General features: G+C 37.5%; 1 protein-coding gene and 1 pseudogene across 5 annotated transcripts in view; both read right to left on the reverse strand.

Moving 5' to 3' along the window:
* The window catches only part of LOC127952600 (gastrula zinc finger protein XlCGF8.2DB-like), a 25,598-nt gene extending 10,746 nt beyond the window's left edge, over nucleotides 1-14,852 (reverse strand). For 3 of the 5 annotated variants that reach the window (XR_008152982.1, XR_008152983.1, XM_052551243.1), the window contains exons 1-4: nucleotides 13,205-14,852; nucleotides 12,880-13,121; nucleotides 8,791-8,888; nucleotides 5,226-5,511 (exon numbers count right to left, since the gene is read on the reverse strand). Coding sequence is in view for 3 of the 5 variants with exons in the window: in XM_052551243.1 (XP_052407203.1) it covers nucleotides 5,226-5,511; nucleotides 8,791-8,888; nucleotides 12,880-13,048 (553 nt within the window). In the remaining 2 variants the exon portion in view is untranslated. Of the gene's footprint in view, nucleotides 1-5,225; nucleotides 5,512-7,678; nucleotides 8,889-12,879 lie in introns of those variants that run through there. The other 2 variants (XM_052551240.1, XM_052551241.1) reach the window with 2 other exon arrangements.
* On the reverse strand, nucleotides 14,847-22,573 carry LOC127952555 (nuclear factor 7, ovary-like; annotated as a pseudogene).
* Nucleotides 22,574-22,591: the final 18 nt, after the last annotated feature.

The raw sequence follows: 22,591 nt of genomic DNA on the forward strand, positions 1-22,591 counted from the left end.
ACCGTCAGAACAGTAAGTTATTAAACAAATCTTCATGTGCATTTTAGCCAAGTGGTGTAACTTTGCTTTGAAATATTTGTGTCATTTTTGCTGTGCACCTAGGCGCTCCTGCTCAGCAAATAGGGAAATATTCGTGCAGGGGCACAAAGTAACGCAATTAGTTGTAACACAAGTGGTTTGAATATTTACCAGTTCAATTATCAACATTATACAGAAACAAATGTATGGCAAAATTCAATAATCTTTTGAAGATATCAATGAACATTTATTTTAACATAGTAAAATTACAATATTGAATTATTAAGTAAAATTTTCATCCCAGTTTCCTTTATTCATTTATGAGACAAATCTGCTATCATTTTAATCGCCAATCTGTTATTTATAAGTTCAGATCGCTTTTTAATGCTTTGATGACTAGCAGTTTTAAATTCCACTTGCGCAGATGAGGTACCAAGATAACACTGTGTTACAATGTGCTATTGTATGACATTATCGATGTAATTTACTTTAATGAATTTTTTTATGAAACAACGAATAAACACGTTGATAAAGACTGCCAGTCAATGTTTAATGTTTAGAATTAGAATACATGTAAAGCATTTTTTCATATGGTCAACGTGCCCCTCGAATGTTACAATGTACCCCACCTACGGGGCATGATGTCAAATTTCACTTCCATTTTTTGAGGGTAAATAAAGAAAATGTATATACTGCAATTACGAAACAAAGCGACATATTCTAGGGCTGTGCAAAAATAATCAAATGCAATTTTCATGCCCATCTCCTCAGTAAAGGCGCTCCTGTGATTAGTATATCTCCAGCACGTGTGTTCAGATCAGGATTGCAAGGTTTTCTAAACAAAACCAGCCAAATTGCTTCTCAAAACTATTCCAATCGTTTTTCGGGTGATAAAACAAGTTTTTTTGGTGGGGTTCCCTTGATCTAATATTCAAATTTTAGTGGCTAACCAACCAGCAGACTTGGCACCACTGGTTGGCATTTACTACACAGAGCCGTAATTCACAGATAATCTACACAAAATCGATTTTAAAACTGCAGGCTATTCTTTGTCGATTTTGAAAGCGATTTTGTGTTAGGCTCTGTGTAGTAACTGTTGCTCCACCTGAACCAGTGTTGCCAAGTCTGCGGTTTGAAGCAACCCCAATACCAATACCAATAACGTGATATTTACAAGACGACCACTGGCACGGCACCAACTTACCTAAACTCACTGGTTAAATCCTATGTGCCCTCCAGAAGTTTGCGCTCTGCAAGTGAACAACGCCTTGTGGTACCATCCCAAAGAAATTCAAAATCACTCTCATGGACCTTTTCCTGGACTGTGCCCAGCTGGTGGAATGACCTCCCAATCTCAATTCGTACAGCTGAGTCTTTACTCATTTTCAAGAAACATCTAAAGATTCATCTTTTTCGCCTGCACTTAACCTACTAACACCAGTACTTTTCCTTTTCTTGTCTTTTACATAAAAAAATAAAATAAAAATGTATATATACCTGGCTATGCGTTCTATACTAGACTAACTGAGACTTGTCATGGCACTTGTATACTGTTGTTGTTCTCTTGTTGACCTGACTGCTTCTATTGTTCTCATTTGTAAGTCGCTTTGGATAAAAGCGTCTGCTAAATGATTAAATGTAAATGTAATGTAAATATTTAGCGCATTAAATGCGAATTTTACCAAGGCAACCCTGCCAAAACCAAATTATATTTTAACCCCGGGAAGCAATCTTTTACCGGAGTTAAATCCATTCGATTTTTTGCATAGCCCTAATTTATCATTGACAAGTCGTCCCCTTGGAATTATAAGGTTCTATCTGCGTTCTGAGTAGTTTTCAGATATGAAGCTTTTAAGTTTTTGTGTTCCATAGACGTCTGTAGATAGAACATTTTAGTTTTTTCAATAAAAAATCCCAAAATGTACACAATTTAAAATAAAACATCACATAATGTAAATAAATTGTCACAGAATAAGAATATGTGAATAACCTTATAATTCCAAGGGGACGAAGTGTAAAATAACAGTGGATAAAATAATAATAAATAAAATCTGAACCCCAAGTGGATGCACACAAACTGAAAACGTCAAAAAGTGTTACTTTGTGCCCGCTTTCCCCATATAAACCAGAATGCACTCGAAGCGCAAAATTTATTTGGTCGCAGTCTGGAGACCTATAATCAAAACAGGTTATTAAAATTTGTATATATGAATAACAAATTAAATAATGAAAACTCGCCCACTCGATTTTAGTTTGTATGAAAGGTGCATATCTATTAATGGCACGTCCTTGTGGAGATGGCGAGTCAGTGGCATTCGGCAACCCCTTCTCTGCACCCGACACTGACCCAGAAAGCACTAGTTTATTAATAAATAATTAAAATGTCTTCTTTTCCCCCGACACATTCAGAATCACTTTGCCGGTGCTTTGAGGCAATTGCTTTATATACGAGCTTGAGCGTGGAATGCCTAGCCTATATTACAGTATGGTTGATTTTATTATATTAATCAATTTAATATAATGTGCGAATAGTTAACTAAAATCTTTAGTAGAGGGCAGGCCTACTTAGCACAAGTAAGCTCTCCATTTTTAAAATAAAATTCTATAATGGCATTACGATAAGTGTGACGGCTGCAAGTTAGAGGCTGACATTTTTTCGGTATTCCCGCGGGATTGGGAAAAAAATCACTATTAATCATGGGATTAAGACGGGACGGGAAAAATGTCAGCGGGAGTGGGCGGGAACTGGGAATAAACGGGTTAATCCATCCCTATTATACACAAATATAGCTTGCCTTTCATATTAATAAACCATAAACTGTGGGCGTGCAATATGACGATTTTTGATCGTGGACAATAAAAAGGTCTCCACGATCTGCTTTTGAAGAAATACCGTAGTATTGTGCTGCAGCGCACATTCTACCAGCTGCAGTTCTGGCGCCCTCCGACATATAGTACTGAACACCACACCACATGCATTCACAGCAGTGTTAACTCAGCGCTAGACTGAGTTACTCTCTCATTCACATGTGCTTTTAAATGTTTCATTCGCGCGCTGCTCTGACCTGTGCTTTTTCTGAGCTCCGTTTACATGTGAACAGAGTATGTGAATGGATCGGTGTGATTCTGAGCGAGCAGATCTTTTAAAAGCTGAGCGTGGTTCTCACTCACTCCATAGCGAATACAGTTGGCTCTCTCCTAACAGAAGGTTATAATGACAGCAATAACCGAGCGGGGAGTTAAAGGCTAGTTCCCAAGGAGTTTGTCTGTTCCTTTTACAGAGTATTTTCGGGTTAAACTGTGATTTAAACAGATTCAGCACATTCATACGCAGTCGCTATCGCAACAATGCACTAAAAAAAGGAATCTTACAGTGCTACTTCATCTGTATCTGATTTTGAATGAGCAGAAATCTGTAAGAAATGCATCGATATATAGATAAAATAACTCATAAAAATGTACGTTTTTTTTCATCACAAACTAAATTTGCACAGCAGAAAACAGCAATTAGGCTATACCTTTTAATGCTGACCATGTTATTAGTTTGACATGTGGTAGGAAAAAAAAGTTTGCACAGCTTAAGCCACATAGAAACTTTTTTATTTTAATATAAGCTACGTTATGAACATAACATTGAAATAAAAACATACTGAAACACCTTATCCACGGAATGAAGGCGGAGCGGTGTTTCTATCAGTGAGAGCAGAGCGGAGTGATTATTAATAATCAATAAGTTGATTAATCAATCAACTAATCAATCTTTCGAATCCGTATACGTTTATTTGTGTGCTCTCCGAATAACAACGAACCGTTGTGCTTCTGAAAATTAATAAAAGCAAACAAGATTCAGTTTAGGTCTAGGTCATGTGAACTTGAGCGAGAAACCTTGAAACCCAATGTATGAAAAATAAATCTAGAGTGAAATGTCTACTTTCAAATAAAAGAAAGAAAAAAAGAAAACGTGTAGGCTTGCACAGATGATTTAAATGAAATGTAATGTGTGGCTTTGAGTTCATTAAAATAAAAATTAATTAGGCCTGACTGAGGCCTGATTAGAAAACCGGCTTTACTGACGAGATGCGCATAAGGATCGGCCGATCGTGATCGGAGCACCCCTAGTGTATTTTACTAAAGTGGGCATGCCGGAATATGTCAGTTACATCAGTATAGCCTACTGTTTGTGTGTGTGTGTGTGTGTGTGTTGTAATGTAACTGACAAATTCCGGCCAAAAATGTCACCCTCTACTGCACAACACGTTGTTGTTGGAATATGCAAGTTATGCATGAATAGGGAGTCAAATGTATTAATTTATTAATTCATCACCAATTAGATTATGAAGAATGATTTGTTGATCTTGTATTCCATTTAATACATAGGCTACATTCCGCAATATATTTTTCAAAAAGTGGTAGGGACAATATCGACCCTGACCAAAAGTGGTGGGGACATGTTCCAACAGTACGCCTATGTGGTGGAAAAATAATGTAAAGGTATCAGTTAAAATCAATCAGGTAAAGCTTCAAAACCTTTTGTAAAAGGTTAATGTAGACATTTTTATATAAGCATTTGACATATTTAATAAATATTCAAACAAAAGCCAACATTGATAAGTTTTTTATCCATTTCTATCTGCTAATATCTGTCCTGTGCACTCAAATGGTGCGCTCTCTTCAAAACACACACTCTTACTGCTGATTGGCTACAAGTGTGTTTTAGGTCTTGGTCCGATACCGTGGTCAACAGTGTTTTTCAAAAATCGCTTTGTGAACCTTTAAGTGAATATTAATGGCACACTAGTGTTTTGTGGTTCTGAAACCAGCAGGATAATCGACACCCCTTAATCAATAATTAACCGTTCACCGCGGTTATGTTAAATTACAACTAAAATTTATTAGTGATCAGAACACCAGCCCTGCGTCCCATTGTGCATACTATCCACCCCATCTGCCCTAAATAGTATTGAAATGTACTAAGATCACATAATTTAGGATGGATAGTGTAAACATTCGGACACATCACATCAGGCACCTGCAGCACATTAAAGTTAAATAATGTTAGGTCTACACGCAACTGATTTCCCTTCATTAACAAAATGAAAGAAAACCCGCACACACAAGCGAAAATAAAATGTAAACCTTCTCTGTTCAGCTGAATTTTAAGACATTTGAAACGTTTTAAGCTTCAGTGGATAATAAAGAACAACCACCTTGTTCCTCGTATTTTATTCTGCAGGTTTCTGGCTCCTCGTGTTTTATTCTCCAGGTTTCTGGTTCCTCGTGTTTTATTCTCCAGGTTTCTGGTTCCTCGTGTTTTATTCTCCAGGTTTCTGGTTCCTCGTGTTTTATTCTCCAGGTTTCTGGTTCCTCGCGTTTTATTCTCCAGTTTTCTGGTTCGTCGTGTTTTATTCTCCAGGTTTCTGGTTCGTCGTGTTTTATTGTCCAGGTTTCTGGTTCTCTCGTGTTCTCTTCAATCTCTTCTTTAACAAACTCCATCTACACAGCAGCAGATCTCAGTTCAGTTGTTACTCTTCCAGATATATCTGCTTACTGAGAGGACAATAATAAAAAATTTTTTTTGAATGGATTCAAAATCTTTTTGAACACTAACGTTACCGTTAAATTTCTTACAGTTAGTATTAAGCGAGCATCACGACAAAACAACAGAGAGCGCGGTTGAACTAATCTTCCTCCTCTGAGGTTTAATGGTGGTTTGCAAACAAACGTATGCCTCTTAGCGCCTCCCGCTGGACTGGAGAGTGAAGCGCCAATAGGGGAGAAATAATACGGCAAAAGTAGCACCTTTATGACATATAATTTATCTGCTTTCAATTTAAATATAATTACAACGTTTACAAAACACTTGTTTTTAACTAGCAAATATTCAAAGGTTCACATTTGGAAAAAAATTATGCTTCATTTATGCTGGCCTGAAATGTGACCATTTATGCAGTGGCGAAGCTAGAGTTTTATACATGGGGTGGCCAAGGCTAATTCAGGGGGTCCATAGACCATGACAGAAAATCAGTATATAACTCCAACCTGGCATTTAAAAAGCATTAATAAATCCTACGATTGCTGATTACTTCACATTACCCTACATTAGCTACATTTATCTACATTATCACAATAACCAGTGGTTGGAGCAAAATATCTATAATTAACTTGTAGGCTATAGTGTATTTTATAAATGTTGTTCAGAGAGCCTAAAACTATAAATTACTTCAAACAGGGCTGCCAGATTTTGAGTTCAGTCTGGAGTGAGAATTATTCAGGAATAAATAACAAGCCTGCGATTAAGTACACTATCTACTATCTAACTACACTTTTCTTTTTAAAGAAAACTCTTCTGCTCACCAAGCCTGCAATTTATTTGATCCAAAATACAACAAAAGCAGTATTATTGTGAAATTGGCCTACTTTTACTATTTAAAATAACTGCTTTCTATTTGAATATATTTTAATATATTTGAATTTTTGGCATCTTTACTTCAGTTTTTTTTTTTTTTTGGGGGGGGGGGGGGAGGGGGGTGAATAAATTAATACTTTTATTTAACAAGAACGTTTTAATTTAAATTGTCAAAATGATGATAAAGACATTTTATATTTCAGATAAGTGCTGTTCTTCTGAACTTTATTAATCAAAGAAACCTGAAACAATTCTAGCTGTTTTAAACATAATAATAATAATAATAACAGTATTTATTTTTATTTTATTTATTTATTTATTTATTGTGCAGCAATTCAGAATATTAGAATGATTTCTGAAGGATCTGTGACTGGAGTAATGATGCTTAAAAAATCAGCGTTGAAATCACAGGAATAAATTACATTTTAAAATATATTCAAATAGCAATCAGTTAATATTTCACAATATTACTGCTTTTGCTGTCTTTTGGATCAAATAAATGCATTTTTATCAGGTCTAATTGTAATAAAAAGACCATTATGATTAAATGTAAAAATTCAACTGTGGCAAAATTCTCTCTACTGTACATTTTTCTACTAATTTATGGACACAGAGTGTGTTTTCTGCTCTACATTTTTTTTTAGCTGGTGTCTTTCCGTGGTTGAAACACTCGTTGAGTGATTACATAATACCATTGGCGTAGGTTTAAGGGGGGACGCTAGGTACTAGTCCCTATCAATATTTTGAAATAACAAATTTGTCCCCACCAATATTTAGCAAGTTCCTTTGAACTACTATTTGGATCTTTGCACTGTTATTTGGATCGATTCTAACGGCCAGGACGACGATAGTACAAGAAACGCTGTAATTTGATTGGCGGCGGGGTATCTGACAGGCTACACGCGCGGGCCGGGACTACTTTTGTGCTTGCACTAGCAGCGAGCGGGTGGTGTGTGTGTGCGTGCGCATGTTGACGACGCCGACGGTAAGTTATCAGGGCTGTCTCTCTGCCACATACAAAGGCCAGGGTAAAAACATTTTAATAATCTTTTTTTTTTTTTTTGCCCCTTATTGTACTTTGTAGATGTAGATAAACTTGAGTGTGCTGGAGGGTAAATAGTGTTTATAATAGAAAAAGGTTATTATATTTATTTATTTAGATTTTATTTAGATTTGTTTCCTTGTGACAGAGTATCTTTTGTTAGTGTAAATACTAATGTACATAATAATTTATGTTAATAAAACGTTTGGTCGTTCAGCTTTACACAGTCTCAGGTTTTTATTTTTATTTTTTGAGAGTGCATTTTTGAGATTATACAGTTATACTTGCTCTTTAGGGACAGTATACAGGATGGTATATCAGGGTCAGGATACAATATAATGAGATGAAGTTGGTTCACTTCTGTATTGTGATATTGTGTATTGCCAACAGTCTGAAATAAAAAAAAGAAATCACCATTAAATCACTGGTATCTTACAACAAAAGAATTCCCGGGGGTGGGGGGTGTCCCCACCAAAGCTGAGACCAAACCTACGCCCATGATTAAGGGTATTCAATTGTTAATTTAAAATCTTGGTCAAGATAGTTTGTCCACTATCTCTCATCAGCATCAAGAAGTGATGACATGAAGGAAACTGTTTTGTCATTGATGGTTCAGCTTCTGAGGCCCTTGATATACAAAGTCTCCACATTAAGATCAGCTGAAATGTTTTATTCCAGTATGAATTATCATGTGATTGTTAAGGCTTGCTTTGCGTGTGAAAGTGTTTCCACACTGAGAGCAGCTAAAAGGCTTTATTTCAGCATGCATTATCATGTGGTAATTCAGGTTTGCTTTACGTGTAAAACTCTTTCCACACTGAAAGCAACTGAAAGGCTTTATTCCAGCATGAACTAACATGTGATTTTCAAGGCTTCTTCTACGTGACAAACACTTTCCACACTGAGGACAGGTTATGTGCTTTTCTAAAGTGTGAGTTAACACATGCTCTTTAAGGATTCTTTTCTGTGTGAAACTCTTTCCACACTGAGAGCAGCTGAAAGACTTTATCTGAGCATGAATTTTCATGTGATTCCAAAGGCTTCCACGATGACTGAACATGTTTCCACATTGAGAGCAGGTGAAAGACTTTATACCCGTATGTTTTAGCATGTGATACTTAAAGCTTCCTTTGCGTATAAATGTATTTCCACACTCAGAGCAAGTAAAAGGCTTTTTTTCATTGTGAACATTCATCATGTGTTCGTCAAGGGTTCTTTTCTGTTTGAAACTCTCTCCACACTGAGAGCAGGTAAAAGGACTTTTGGCTTCTTTTCTTTGAATGTTGCGTTGTGAGCAACTGCTTACAGTTTTGGAGCAACTCACTGATTTCTCTCCAGTGTTGGCATCATGAGCTTTCTGATGCTGATGCTTCTCTTCCACTTCATTCAGATCTTGTCTTTCCTCTTTCACTTTCATCAGGCCTAAAATGAAAACATTAAAGGTGATGAAAATCAATTGGTACATTTGGAAAATAAAAGGAAATCTTTGTGCTTTCAACACAACAGCAAGCAAACATTTTTTCTTTGCATTTTCTTTTTTAAGTTTTCCATACAGATGACAACATTATCAAAACAACCCCTGCTAACACAGATCCATGAAAACTAAACTAAAACATGATGTTATGCTGACAGACCAGTAGATGGCAATGTCACTGTAAAGAAAAACTGGGTTTCATTTCTTGTTTGTGGATCCTCCTCTTTTTTTTCTTTCCTTGCCTTACCTCTTGTCTTATCTCCACCCCCCTTAGGATGTGAGGGAAGGATGCAAGGAAAAGAAATGAAGACGGAGAAATCAAAGGATCAGCACTGGAATATTCTTGACCACTCCAGCATCACTTGACAGTGTCATCAGCTTCACTAAAAGGATCTGCCCCCTATATTGTTAAAATTTCTTAAGGAATTCATAATGAATATTAATAAAGCAAGATGCTCTCTTGAAATATATGGCATTTATGGTATAGATGCACCCCATGCACCTATTAACTGAACACATCATATACACGTGCATGACCTCACTGTTGACAAATGTGTATTTCTGTAGCTTGCAAACTTTTGCACTTTGATACCCATTTTCAGGAGTTCACAATTTACGGCACCGTAGATAAACGGCCAAAATGAATAAAAAACTCATTTTGTTTTCTATGAAAATTGTGTCTTCTAAACACCTCCTTAAGCTGAACCCAAATAGAACATTAATGTGTAATTTACATGACACCATTTTCAATGAAAATGTATGCATTTGGACAGAAGAGATCAAATGTCATATTTGTTTTGCAACATGGTGTGTTCCAGACTAAGGATTTTCATAGTGGAATTGGAATTTTCAAACCTTGCCGATATTCGACTGATAGTCGAATCATATGTTTGAGGGCGGGATAAAATTCATTAACAAGAGTCAAGTCAGACATTCGACTAACATAATTACTAATGTTCACACACAGGGAAAATGTGTAATGAACACCTTGCAGATATAAACGGGGCAAATAATGTTTTATGTTTTGATGAACAGATAGCTAACACTTAACGTCGGCGAAACCATAACAATTAACTATTTATTCATTTTTACAATAGTGCTCTTATAATAACATGCCTAAAATGTTAGCAGTTAATGTTCTGCATTTCTGTTTTGAGCTGCGCGCTGAAGATGACCAGTAGAGTGACGCATTTGATAGCAAGTTTTTAATCAGTGGGATTCAACCCATAATTTCATATAGAATATGCTTTATTATTTATACAACATAACTTTAATATTAGGACTTACAGGCTATTTGCAAAAAAGGGCCCGAATGCACATGAACATATCTGCGGGGTTCTGAATGCGAACTCCTTTTGTGGACGCGTTCTTCACAAAACAATGTGCAGAAACACGGCAGCTAAACTCTAAAAATTCACAGCGTTTTATTATAATGATGTTCTCATTATAATAGTGTCTATATAACAGTCCCAGTCATAGTTATTAATATTGTGCATTGTAGTTTGACCTGCTCACACGCAACAGAACTACAAATGAAGCGCTCGAATCAAATCCAAATGTTTTATCAGGTAAATAACATATCCACAATATATATAAACCTGCTGAAATGTTTTGAAATCACTTGTACCCTACCTGTTCGAAAAAATCCTGCTCTGTGTCAGTTTGAGTCTTGGGAAAGTTTTAAATCCCTGCCGCCAAGATGCTCTTCTCTCAGTCACGGATTATGGAAAGTGAAACATAAATCTATAGGGGTGGTTGGTTTTATTCACACACTTTAAAATATTAATTTGAAGCTTCTTTCTTTTCAGATTCTTACAGATTCATCATAATAGGCTGTATGTTAACTTATTGGGACAAAACCGGTAGTTCTGTGTGAAATCAGACACTTGAGCTCAACCATGCGTGGGTCGGTGTTTTTTCCAGCCCGCGGGTCCCGCTTTTATGAAAATATTTGGCCCGCCCAAGCCCGCCCCGCAAATAAAGTAAAATTTCTTGACCCGCCCCGCCCCGACCCGCCCTGCGCACTGAGGACATCATGAAAGTTATGTTGCTACTTAGACCTTCGTATCGTAACCTTATCAATATAGGCTAAAGGTAATTGCACTATGATGGTTCGTTCGTGAACAAATCTTTTAGGTGAACGAATCGTTCTCGTTTACGTAATCCACTGACCATAGACAGTAAAAGACTAATTTCTTTTTCAATTAAGTTCCTCCCACAGCAGCGCACGAGTGCGGCACTATTAGCTCCGCATGCGCAGCTTGTGAACATCTCTGAACTAGGGGTGGGCGGATCGATCTAGATATCGATAGTATCGATGCCAACAGTGGTATTGGTATCGGATCGATACAATTGTAATTGAATCGATATTTTAATTTAAATATCTCTCATCTACGTTCATTATACTTTGCTCGTGTCTTCTACCTCTACAATCCTGAGCAAACGCTGCTTTCACATCCGGCCCACTTTCCTGATGCTGATTTCAAGATGAGCAGGAAGTCAAGGCTGTGAACCATCTACAATACACATAATTTAAAACCGTTTATTAAATTGGTTTTCAGGGTGTTTTTTGGTAAATTTGATTGCAAACAAACCCAGTGACAAGATGGTAATATGCACCATGTTCTCTCCTACGTCGGTTAATGGGATGAACCCAAAGTCTGGGTCTTTTTAGTCTCCTTAATAACAAATATAGCGCGATGGCCTTTCTTCTATCAACAACACGTACGAAAACAAAGACAGCAAAACAAAGATCCAACAAAAGTAACAATTAAATTATTAATTAAAAAAGCTTCTTGCCTAGTCTTTTTATTTAAATGTATTTTAAATGGGAAATAAAGCAATGCGAACGTACCCATTATAGAGTTGCGCGCTGCCTCCGCTGTCGGTGTGAAAGCAAAATAGGCGCGCGCTGCTTCTGCTCTGCCTACCTGCTGCTAACGCGCTGCTTCTGCTCTGCTGAAACTTGCGGTGTGAACCCGGCAGCGAAGCTGATGGCACACCCAGAAGGGGGCCTCAGGGAAGGTAATTGCACAGCTTTATTTGTTCTTTGCTTGCTCTTCAGTAATAATTGTGTGCACTTTATTTAATTTGCTTTTAAATCCAGAAAAAAGGGAGATTTTTTTTATTCTTTATTTATTTATTTTTTTTAATATTAAAAGGCTGTAAATAATTCATTCTACAGTGCATAACAACTAATAATTTTGTGGACTTCAGTACATTAATAAAAAATATTGGGTAAATAATTGATCATTCATTCACTTCAGAAATAATGACATAGACCTACTGCACTTCCCCTACACAAGTTTTTTTTTTTTTTTTAAGTAAAAAGTATTGTATCGGTTATACTGACACTATATGTATTTGGTATCGGATGTAAATCTGATATCGCAATATTTCTTTACCCGCCCCAACCCGACCAGCGGGTTACCCACGGGTTATGAGACGACCCGTGCATCACTATCCCCCATATAGTCAGAATGGCATAATCAATAACACCCCGCGAATATTCGGCTGTTAGATTGGTAGTCGAATCAGGCTCCTCGAATCAAAGCATCGAATCGACGACTATTACAAAAGTACAGTGTCATAAAATAACTTTAATTACTTTTTTGGCAGAAAACAGGTAAACTTTTGCCCACAAAATGTCTGAGATACCACGAATGTAAAAAAGTGAATCTGATGTGTCTCACGTGATCTGAGATCAAGACATTTTTGCAATTATAAAAAAACAATGAGCGAAAATAAAATATTAATTTTATCAATCAGTTCCATTCCATTTTAACACATTTGAAAGGTAGATTCTTTTAGACATTTTAATGATAGTTTTACATTAAGGGAATTAAAACTTTTTAAGGATCAGCAGACACCCTGTCAAGTCTATGTTACTTTGTTGTACCACAAACAGTCATCAAAGATGAATAAGGAATAAAGATCAACCTCCTTGTTCCACGTGATTTATTCTCCAGGTTTCTGGTTCCTCGTGTTTTATTCTCCAGGTTTCTGGTTCCTCGTGTTTTATTCTCCAGGTTTCTGGTTCTTCCTGTTTTATTCTCCAGGTTTCTGGTTCACTCGTGTTCTCTTCACTTTCCTCTTTAACAAACATCATCTTTACAGCAGCAGATCTCAGTTCAGATTATACTCCTCCAGGTATTCCTACTCGCTTCAAAACTTAGTCATAACTGTGAGGATGAGAATATTAAAGGTATTTGCTGAGCTGATTCAAAAACTGTTTTTTCTACTTACAGAAAGTAAATTTTCTTACAGTATTAAGCCAGCATCACGACAAAACAACAGAGAGTGCGGTTGATCTAATCTTCTTCTTCTGGTGTTTAATGGTGTTTGGCAAACAAGCGCATGTGTCTTAGCGCCTCCCGCTGGACTGGAGAGAGAAGCGACAAGAGGATCGATGGAAATAAATGAGAGAAATACTTAGCGAGTGTACAAAGTGCATTCTTTCAGTCAACGTTATATAACATTGTTATGAAATAGTAGTCTGTTTGTGAAATTGACCAGTATTAACTATGGAGAACTGGACGCCTCAAGTAGACAGATTTTTTTTTTCATGAGCTTGAAGAATGTAAAGCTCACCTACATAAAACAGAAATTCATGTACAACATCATGTTTGTAGATTTAAATCTGGCACAACCAACTCTACTTAACTTCAACACTACAACAGACAACACATAAACAGAGAAATAAAATAACAAACATAAGCAGATTCATTTTCAGTCTTAAAAGGTCTCTCCGAATCAGAAAAAGTAACAACAGCCTATTCATAAAATATGATGCCTGATCACTGATGAGGTGCAGCCACACAGACAATTAAAAAACATGCTCAGCGTTCTCATACTCAAACATTAAATAATTATGCTTAAAAAATTTGCCATATTTAAATAAAACCTGTGCAGAAAATCTGACCTGACAAAAAAAGAAAAACTTCTTTACTTTAGAGTAAACTGTAGAGCTGTTGAAGGTGTAAAGATGCTAAAATAAAATATATTTGTGATTTTGCAGTAAAACGTTTTTATGTATAGCTAACAGAGGAGCTGCAGTCCTGTTCAAGTACTCGACGTCTCCAAAGTGGATTTACATAAACCATGTACATCTTACCGACAATTAGCCTATTAATTGTCCATATAACTTCTGAGAGTAAAATATTCAATAAGAATTGCAGATGAGCACATCTAATAGACATTAAATAGATGTCTGAGTGAGCGAGTGAGTGATGTGTGTACTGTACTGTACTGTTTACATTAGTTAAATGTAAGTAATGTAAATAAACAATTCTACATAAAGTAACTAAACATAAGTTATCTGTTTTATTGGCCCAATTAGTACTGTTATTAAATTGAAGAGCATTTGTGTTGGATAAAATGCCAGTTAACACATCATCAACTACTTCAACATATAAATGTAGTTTCTTAGCAGATAGATCACAGAGGTGATGTGAATCTTATCTGGATGTTACAGGGACAGATGAGTGAAAATTTCTCAATGGTAGTGTAAAACAACACCCTTTTTACCTTGTCAAAAAACTGCTCTTTTCAGAGCAAGCAGTTTGTAGCATTTTCCTTTAAATGCAGATGAGCTCTGCTGACCCCGCCCCTCTTTTCTGAGCTGCTCTATGAGGGACATTTTCTTTAGCAACATTCATTGTAAAACTTTCAAATTGGCACATTATTAGGAAAGGCAATTTGCAAAGATTCATTAAAAAAAACCTTATACTCACGTCTTCTGTTGGTAAAGCTGGATTACAAATAGTTTGCGTGAACAGATGCATCATGCATTATTAGCATCATGTTAATGAAAGAAAGGAAGTCTCAAATTATGGCTGGGTGAGGTGTCCTCTTCTATTAGCTATTTCAAATTAAATTTTATGTATATATATATATATATATATATATATATATATATATATATATATATATATATATATACAGTTGACAGGCTAAGAAAAAAATGTCAATGCATATATTTAGGAGATTAAATGATGTGAATGCATTACAGTGCAGCTGATCACATGTTTACAACTTGACTCTGTTTGTAACTCACACGCTCTCTGAAGGAGAACATATGGTGAGCGTGATTTCACCAAGTACAACATGTTCCTGGATCAACATCCTTGTTGATCCTGGAACAACATTCAGAATTTCGATTTTGAGACAACTTTTCAGGAAATATCTGTTTTAGGCTTAAAATCAGGGTTAGGTGCTTCTACACTCTTCAGCCATCATTTCCCCTCTGATTTTAGGAATAAATTATTGGTAGGGTTAGATTTAGGGGCAGGGATTGGGTTAAGTCTATATTTTTGGACAATAATGTTGATCCAGGATCATCAAAAGATGTTGATCCAGGAACATGTCTTACTTGGCAAAATCATGGTGACCTAGAGCATATCATAGAACAGGAGCAAGTGGTAATTATATAACTTTCATATATTGGTTGAATGAGTTCACCAAAATGGACCAAATTGTTTAAAAGGGTTTGCATCTTGTGTAATTTTGTACATTGTGAATAATTGCAAAAGATCCAGTCCTGTCTGTCTTCCTTGTATCTGATGCACGTTTTGCAAACTTAATGCTACAGTTGATTGCTTCTGTTGTCCTCATTTGTAAGTCCCTTTGGATAAAAGCATCTGCTAAATGACTAAATAATAATAAATAATAAAAGGAAAAGTACTGCAATTTTCTGCTGTTATTTTATAATTGGTTGAGGAAGTTAGTTCTGCTATAAACCTCTCAACATGCAGTCAGCCTCAGATTGCTTTTAATCATTGCACACAAAGATTAATGTAATATTTATCAAAATTATTATTGGGCGGGCTAGACAGATATTTAGGTGGGCTCAGATCCTAATTTCAGCAATTTAACTCATTAACATCCCACCTTAAGCCATCTTTAAGCCTAAAAGTAAGTGATCCTTGTATTTAAGGGTAAGATTTTCAGAGATGGATAACAACTAAAGAATGGAAAGAGTGTGTGAGTGAAAGTGGTTGTGAATGTATGTAGATGTGTGTTAGTTACAGGATTAGAGAATGACACTGTTCCACTGTCATAGTCCAGATACACTCTCACATACTCAAGGTACTGTTCAACACGAAAGTTAAAAGGTTCAGACAGTCCTTCCTGATCATACTCCACACTCCAGACATCAATGTTAAAACAATCACGTCCCTTCCTCTGGTTTGATGCTGTAGTTACTCCAAGAATCCAGACTAAACACCCTTTAACCTCCACATCCCAGTAGTGTGTTCCTGAGTTAAAACCCTCTGAACCCAGAACACAGGGATACCAGTTAAATCTCTCTGGATTATCAGGAACAGGTTGACTGTTCTTGTTGTGACTCACACCGTTCAGATCATCAGGCAAAAAAATATCTCTATGAGCCGTGTTTGGATCCAGAATCACAGGAGCTGATGGGACACAATCAAAAGAAAGTTTTATTCTAATGTTCACATAACATCCTATAACAGGAGTGAATTATACACAGATTATGATTTCGAATTATGACACCCATCCTGTTGATCAAACACATCAGACAGTTGCTATGCATTTGTTTATCTGTATGTGAGCTCAGATCTTCTGCAGACTCACTGTATTGGACGATGTCCTGCATTTTCTTCCAGACTCTGAAGGGCAGGTTTCCCAAGTATCGTGGCACATGAATCAAGGCTCCAGAAGGTGTCTGTGGATCCGGCTGTGATTGGATCTGGACTCTGGAAGAACATTAAGGATCAGAACTGACCTTTGACTTCAGAAGCAGAGAGACCAGAGACACCAGAAGATCACTCACCTTTCCATTGAGACTGGAAACTCCTGCAGAACCAACAGACCATTTATCAACAACAACTCAATCAATCAATCAATCAATCTATCAATCACCTGAAACCAGACCTTCAGAAAGTAGACATCACTGGCTTTCATCTACTTCTCTGTGTCTTTGATTGTGTGTGAAAGAGCTGAGATGTGTCTGCTGATCTCCTCCAGCTTCTCCTGCATCATCTGCATCTTCTGCTCCTCTTCCTTCCTCAGCGCAGTGATTGTAGCTTCTTCTTCATCTCTGAGAAACTGGTGAAGTTTCTCAAACTGCTGTTTAATCTGACGCTCTGTTTGCTCAGCTTGAGACTGAAATCAAACCACATTAATTTCAGTCATCTCACTTGTCTTATTCTGGAGACACAAATACCTAAATTTCATTAGCTTCATTTTGCAAATTAAGTTTTAAATACTTTTAAATGAGAAACAATGGATACTGATATAATTTGAAGTTATATCTTTTGAAAGCAAATCTACTGAACTTAAGAAACATGAATTAGTATTTTTAACTGACGGGACTTTAAAGCATGGCAACCATGTATGAATAAAAACAGATATTTTATATTAAAATCGGACACATTGTAAGAGCCTATAGAAATAAAAGAGCAACTGGAAGACACAGTATGTGGAAGCAGAGAGTGGTAATGAAGGAAAAGAGGATGAATCAGAGTTATTTGGTGTGTATACAATATACACAACCTCAGATGGAAAAAAGGCATTGTAGTGAATGTGAAATTGGATGGGAAGTGTATGGACATGCAGCTGGACACAGGGGCAGCTGTGTCGCTAATGTCAGAACTATCATACAAGGAGTTCCTGTCTCACTTACCATTAAGCAAAACCACCATGCAGCTAATTACATATTCAGGCGAGAGAATTCCATTGCTGGGATCGGTAGAGGTGCCAGTGCAGTATGAAAAGCAGAATGTGACTCTGCCATTGGTCATTGTGAAAGGGGAAAGACCAGCTCTGCTGGGCCGGAACTGGCTGGAGAAAATTCAGTTAGATTGGCCAAACATTTTCAATGTGGAGAAAGCTGAAGTGGCCTCTGACCCAGCAGTGAAAACTGTGTTGAGACGACACACAGAGGTATTTTCTGACAAACCGAGTGCCATTAAGGATTTCAAAGCAACTATACGAGTCTGTCCTGATGCAACACCAATCTTTCAGAAAGCTAGACCTGTTCCTTATGCATTACGAGAGGCGGTGGAAAAGGAACTGGATAGACTGGGAAAAGCAGGCATAGTATCTAAAATTGACAAAAGTGACTGGGCAGATAAAAAGCGATAAGTCCATCCACATATGTGGTGACTATAAAGTCACCATAAACCAGAATCTGGAGGAGGAAACCTATCCGCTACCCAACACAGAGGATTTGTTTGCTAAGCTTGCAGGTGGAACATTGTTTAGTAAACTGGAATTGGCGCATGCTTATCAGCAATTAAATTAGACCAGCACTCTGAGAAATACCTTACCTTAAATACTCACCGGGGCTTGTACAAGTACCATCGTTTGAGTTATGGAGTGGCCAGTGCTCCTTCTATTTTCCAGGCCGTTATGGATCAAATCCTTCAAGGGCTAGATCATGTCACCTGTTTCCTGGATGACATTCTAGTCACTGCCAGCTCAAAAGAGGACCATATCAAGAAACTGGATGAAGTGCTTACCAGACTGGAGAGGTATGGCCTCAGAGTAAAACTTTCCAAGTGTCAGTTCATGCAAAGCAGTGTTGAGTATTTAGGGCACCGCATCGATAAAGAGGGACTTCATCCTACTGACGAAAAGGTAGCAGCGATTGTATACGCCCCAAAGCCAAACAACGTCACTGAATTACGGTCTTTTTTGGGCCTCCTAAATTATTATGGTCGTTTCTTGCAAAATCTCTCCAGTCGACTTCAGCCTTTACATAATCTACTTAAGCAGAAGCAACCGTGGAGTTGGACTGCTGATTGTGACATGGCTTTGTGGAGGCACAACAGCTGTTGCTCAGTAGCACAGTATTGGTGCATTATGATGGCAATCGACCTCTGAAATTAGCGTGCGATGCCTCACCTTATGGGGTGGGCGCGGTGATCTCGCACATTATGGACAATGGAGAGGAGCCCCCCATAGCATTTGTGTCTCGCACGCTGACGGAAACCGAGAAAAGGTATGCTCAAATAGAACGAGAAGCCCTGTCCATCATCTATGGGGTAAGGAAGTTCCATAAATATATTTATGGACGTAAGTTCACACTAATAACTGACCACGAGCCTCTGCTTGCGATTCTCGGACCAAAGGCAGCAATACCAACTTTGGCAGCTCTTCAAATGCAGCGATGGGCATTAGTGTTGATGCCGTATAATTATGACATAGAGTATCGGAAATCTGCTGACCACATGAATGCTGACGCAATGTCCAGACTGCCAACAGTGGTTAAAGATTGTACTGGGGAAGAAGGAAGTGTGTTCTATTTTTCCCAGTTGGATGATCTTACAGTGTCTGCAAGGGATATAGCCCAAGCAACACGGAAAGATCCCACACTATGCAAAGTGTGGGATTATACTGTAAATGGTTGGCCCAACTAAGTGCTGCAAGAGGATCTGAAACCATACTTCACACATAGACATGAGCTGTCGGAGGACCAAGGCTTGTGTGTTGTGGGGAATGCGTGTTATAATTCCACCCAAATATCGTTCAAGACTACTGGACGAGCTACACCATGAGCATCCAGGAATCTGCCGTATGAAGGCCCTCGCTCGTAGTTACCTGTGGTGGCTAGGATTAGATGGCTGCATTGAAGAGAGAGTGCGCAGCTGTAGCTGCTGTCTGGCATTTCAAAATTCACCTGCAGGAGCACCACTTCATCCTTGGAGATGGCCTGAGAGGCCATGGCAGAGGATCCACATTGATTTTGCAGAAAAGACAAGCAGTTCTTCCTAGTAGTGATCGACAGTCATACAAAATGGTTAGGGGTGGTGCCAATGTCATCAATCACCTCCTCACTCACCATCGATGCATTGCGAGAATTGTTTGCAGCATATGGAATACCAGAGGAGGTGGTCTCCGATAATGGGCCACAGCTTGAGTCTTCTGAGTTCACTGATTTCCTAAAGGGAAATGGAATAAAACATACACAAGTCCCTGCCTATCATCCAGCCTCAAATGGTGCTGCAGAAAGATCTGTTCAGATACTTAAACACTCACTTCTGAAAAATGTTTGTGAAAAACATGGTAAGAAGATGCTTTCACTCAAGCACAAATTGGCAAATTTCTTGATAATGTATCGTTCTACACCTCATACCGTAACTGGAAAAACACCAGCCGAGCTATTTCTAAAACGTCACATCCGAACTCGTTTTTCACTGTTGAAGCCTGATCTAGCAAATTCGGTTCAAGACAAACAGCTGGAACAAAAGAAACAACATGATCGAGGAAGACGAGTCCTAAGATCCTTTGTGGAGGAAGAACCAGTAAGCGTCCGAAATTTCAGAGGAGGGCAGGAGAAATGGTTGAGTGCAACAGTGATTGAGCGAAAGGGTCCTGTAAGTTATGTCGTGCAGGAGGGTCAGAGAAGGCGCACTGTGCATGTGGACCATATGTTGCCCAGAAACACTGCAGAAGGATCCCCCATGCCTGGTGTGTTAGAGATCCCAAATTCAAGTGTCATTGATGATAACAGAGGACCACTGAATTTTCCTACCGTTGGTGACTGTTCCATGCCAATCATTGAGCCTAAGAGCCCTGAGAGCACTGAGAAATTGACACCACAAGTTCCAAGGAGTGCAACACCTGCTGTGGAAACTGTTCGGAGATATGCTCAGAGGATTCGTACTGCTCCAAAAAGGCTGGATTTATAAGTCACAGTATTATAGGTGTTCTTTGCTATTGCTTGAAGTTATAGAAACAGCTGTTGTAATATTTTTTTTTATATTATTTTGTAATACTGTCATCTAAGTGGTTGGAAGCCATTGTGGTTTTCTGTTACAGTAAAAAAAAAAAAAATGTTTTCAAGCTGTTTATGTTGTAAGGAAGATGTTCAAATCTAAGGGGGAAGGAGTGTAATAGACTATTCTGAGTGAGATTTAAGTAAACCACGCCCCTATTGAATGTACGTGTATGGCCTGTTTTTGAGCATGAGTTCTCAGTAAAACAAGTACGCTTGCAGAGTATGTGTCTGTCGTTCATCTCTCCTAAACTACCTCTCAGCACAATATATTACAGAAAAATAAAGAGGAGTTTAATAAGCACTCAATCACTTAATTATCTCGTTAACTTTAAAACTGCTTCATAATTAGTTTTTAACACTAATTTTTATTATTTTAATGAGAGTAATGACATTGGGGTTTTTGCTTTGTAGCTAATGAGATTGCCACATATTTCTGCCCGTTTATGAAGCAGCCAGCTAATAGATGTTTTACACAAATGACTGCGTGCACGTGTGTGATTGTGTTTTCCAGTCAATTAAGAGGGCATTCATTTGCAATTATGTAAAAGAAAAAAAATATCAATCCTCACATTGATGTGTTGAAGTGTTTTCTCAAACTCTCCTTTAATGTTTTCTTGGTGTTGAAGTTTCTTTTTTAAGGTCATCAGTGCTGTATTGACCTCCTCCTGAAATTTAAAGTGACAATCTATAAGACACCAGAAATGTGTGTGATATGTTCATATATGTAAAGCACAATATAGGCAAAATGGTGCAAAGTAATTTGTTTGTATTTATAATCATTTAACCCACTGACGTCACACAGTCCCAGACCTTGGTATATACACACACACACACACAAACACATATGTACCTATATGGTGGGACCACAGTACAATATATAGACATAAAAATCATACACAGGTCCATCTCAATAAATTAGTATGTCGTGGAAAATTCATTTATTTCAGTAATTCAACTCGTGTATTTAATAAATTAAATGCACACAGACTGAAGTAGTTCAAGTCTTTGGTTCTTTTAATTGTGATGATTTTGGTTCACAATTAACAAAAACCCACCAATTCACAATTTGAGTTGAATTACTGAAATAAATACTTTTCCACAACATTCTAATTTTTTGAGAAGCACTTGTATCTGTCTTACCTTATGTGATGAAACCACTTCACTGATGGGTCTGAATTTATGGTTGTCATGTTGTTTTGATGTAAAACACACCACACACGCAGGCTGTTTGTCTTCCAGACAGAAGAGTTTGAGTTTCTCACTGTGTAAACTGCAGAACTCCCCAGATGAATGCCTCTCATTTCTCTGCTTCAGGAACGATTCACACAAGTTTTTTAATGCAAGATTATATGGAGGTTCAGCATGTGATGATACTCTCCTGCAGACAGGGCACTCCTGCGTATCCCTGGTTCTCCAAAACTGTTGAAGACACGCTTTACAGAAACTGTGACTACATGATAAAATAACAGGAGCCTTGAAGATGTCGTAGCATACAGGACAAGAAAGCTCTTCTAAAGATAGTGAATCCATTTTTTACTTTTGAATGCTGTCTTTTCAGAAACAAACGGCTCAAAAATCCTTCTTCAAAGTGTTTCTCTTCATTCTCCACTGATTACTGATTTTTTTTGTGATTTGATCAGTAGAGAAGAGAGAGGAGAAATAAGACTGTCACTTCCTGGTAAGTTATGTAAGAGGGTGGAGCTTCAGTATCTTTATCATCTGGTCTCATGTTTAACTCTTTGTCTGCCTTATCAGATGCTGTGTGGTGATTTAATATTACAGTTCTTAATATTATTAGTATTAATATTATTATCTGAACATATGATATTAAAATCTGATCAAGATCAACATTATTGTACACAGGAGGTCTGGAGCTTTAGTTCTGTGTGAACTGTGTGAATCTAA

The sequence above is a fragment of the Carassius gibelio genome, chromosome B3 (assembly GCF_023724105.1).
Source record: "Carassius gibelio isolate Cgi1373 ecotype wild population from Czech Republic chromosome B3, carGib1.2-hapl.c, whole genome shotgun sequence".
NCBI classification, from domain to species: domain Eukaryota; kingdom Metazoa; phylum Chordata; class Actinopteri; order Cypriniformes; family Cyprinidae; genus Carassius; species Carassius gibelio.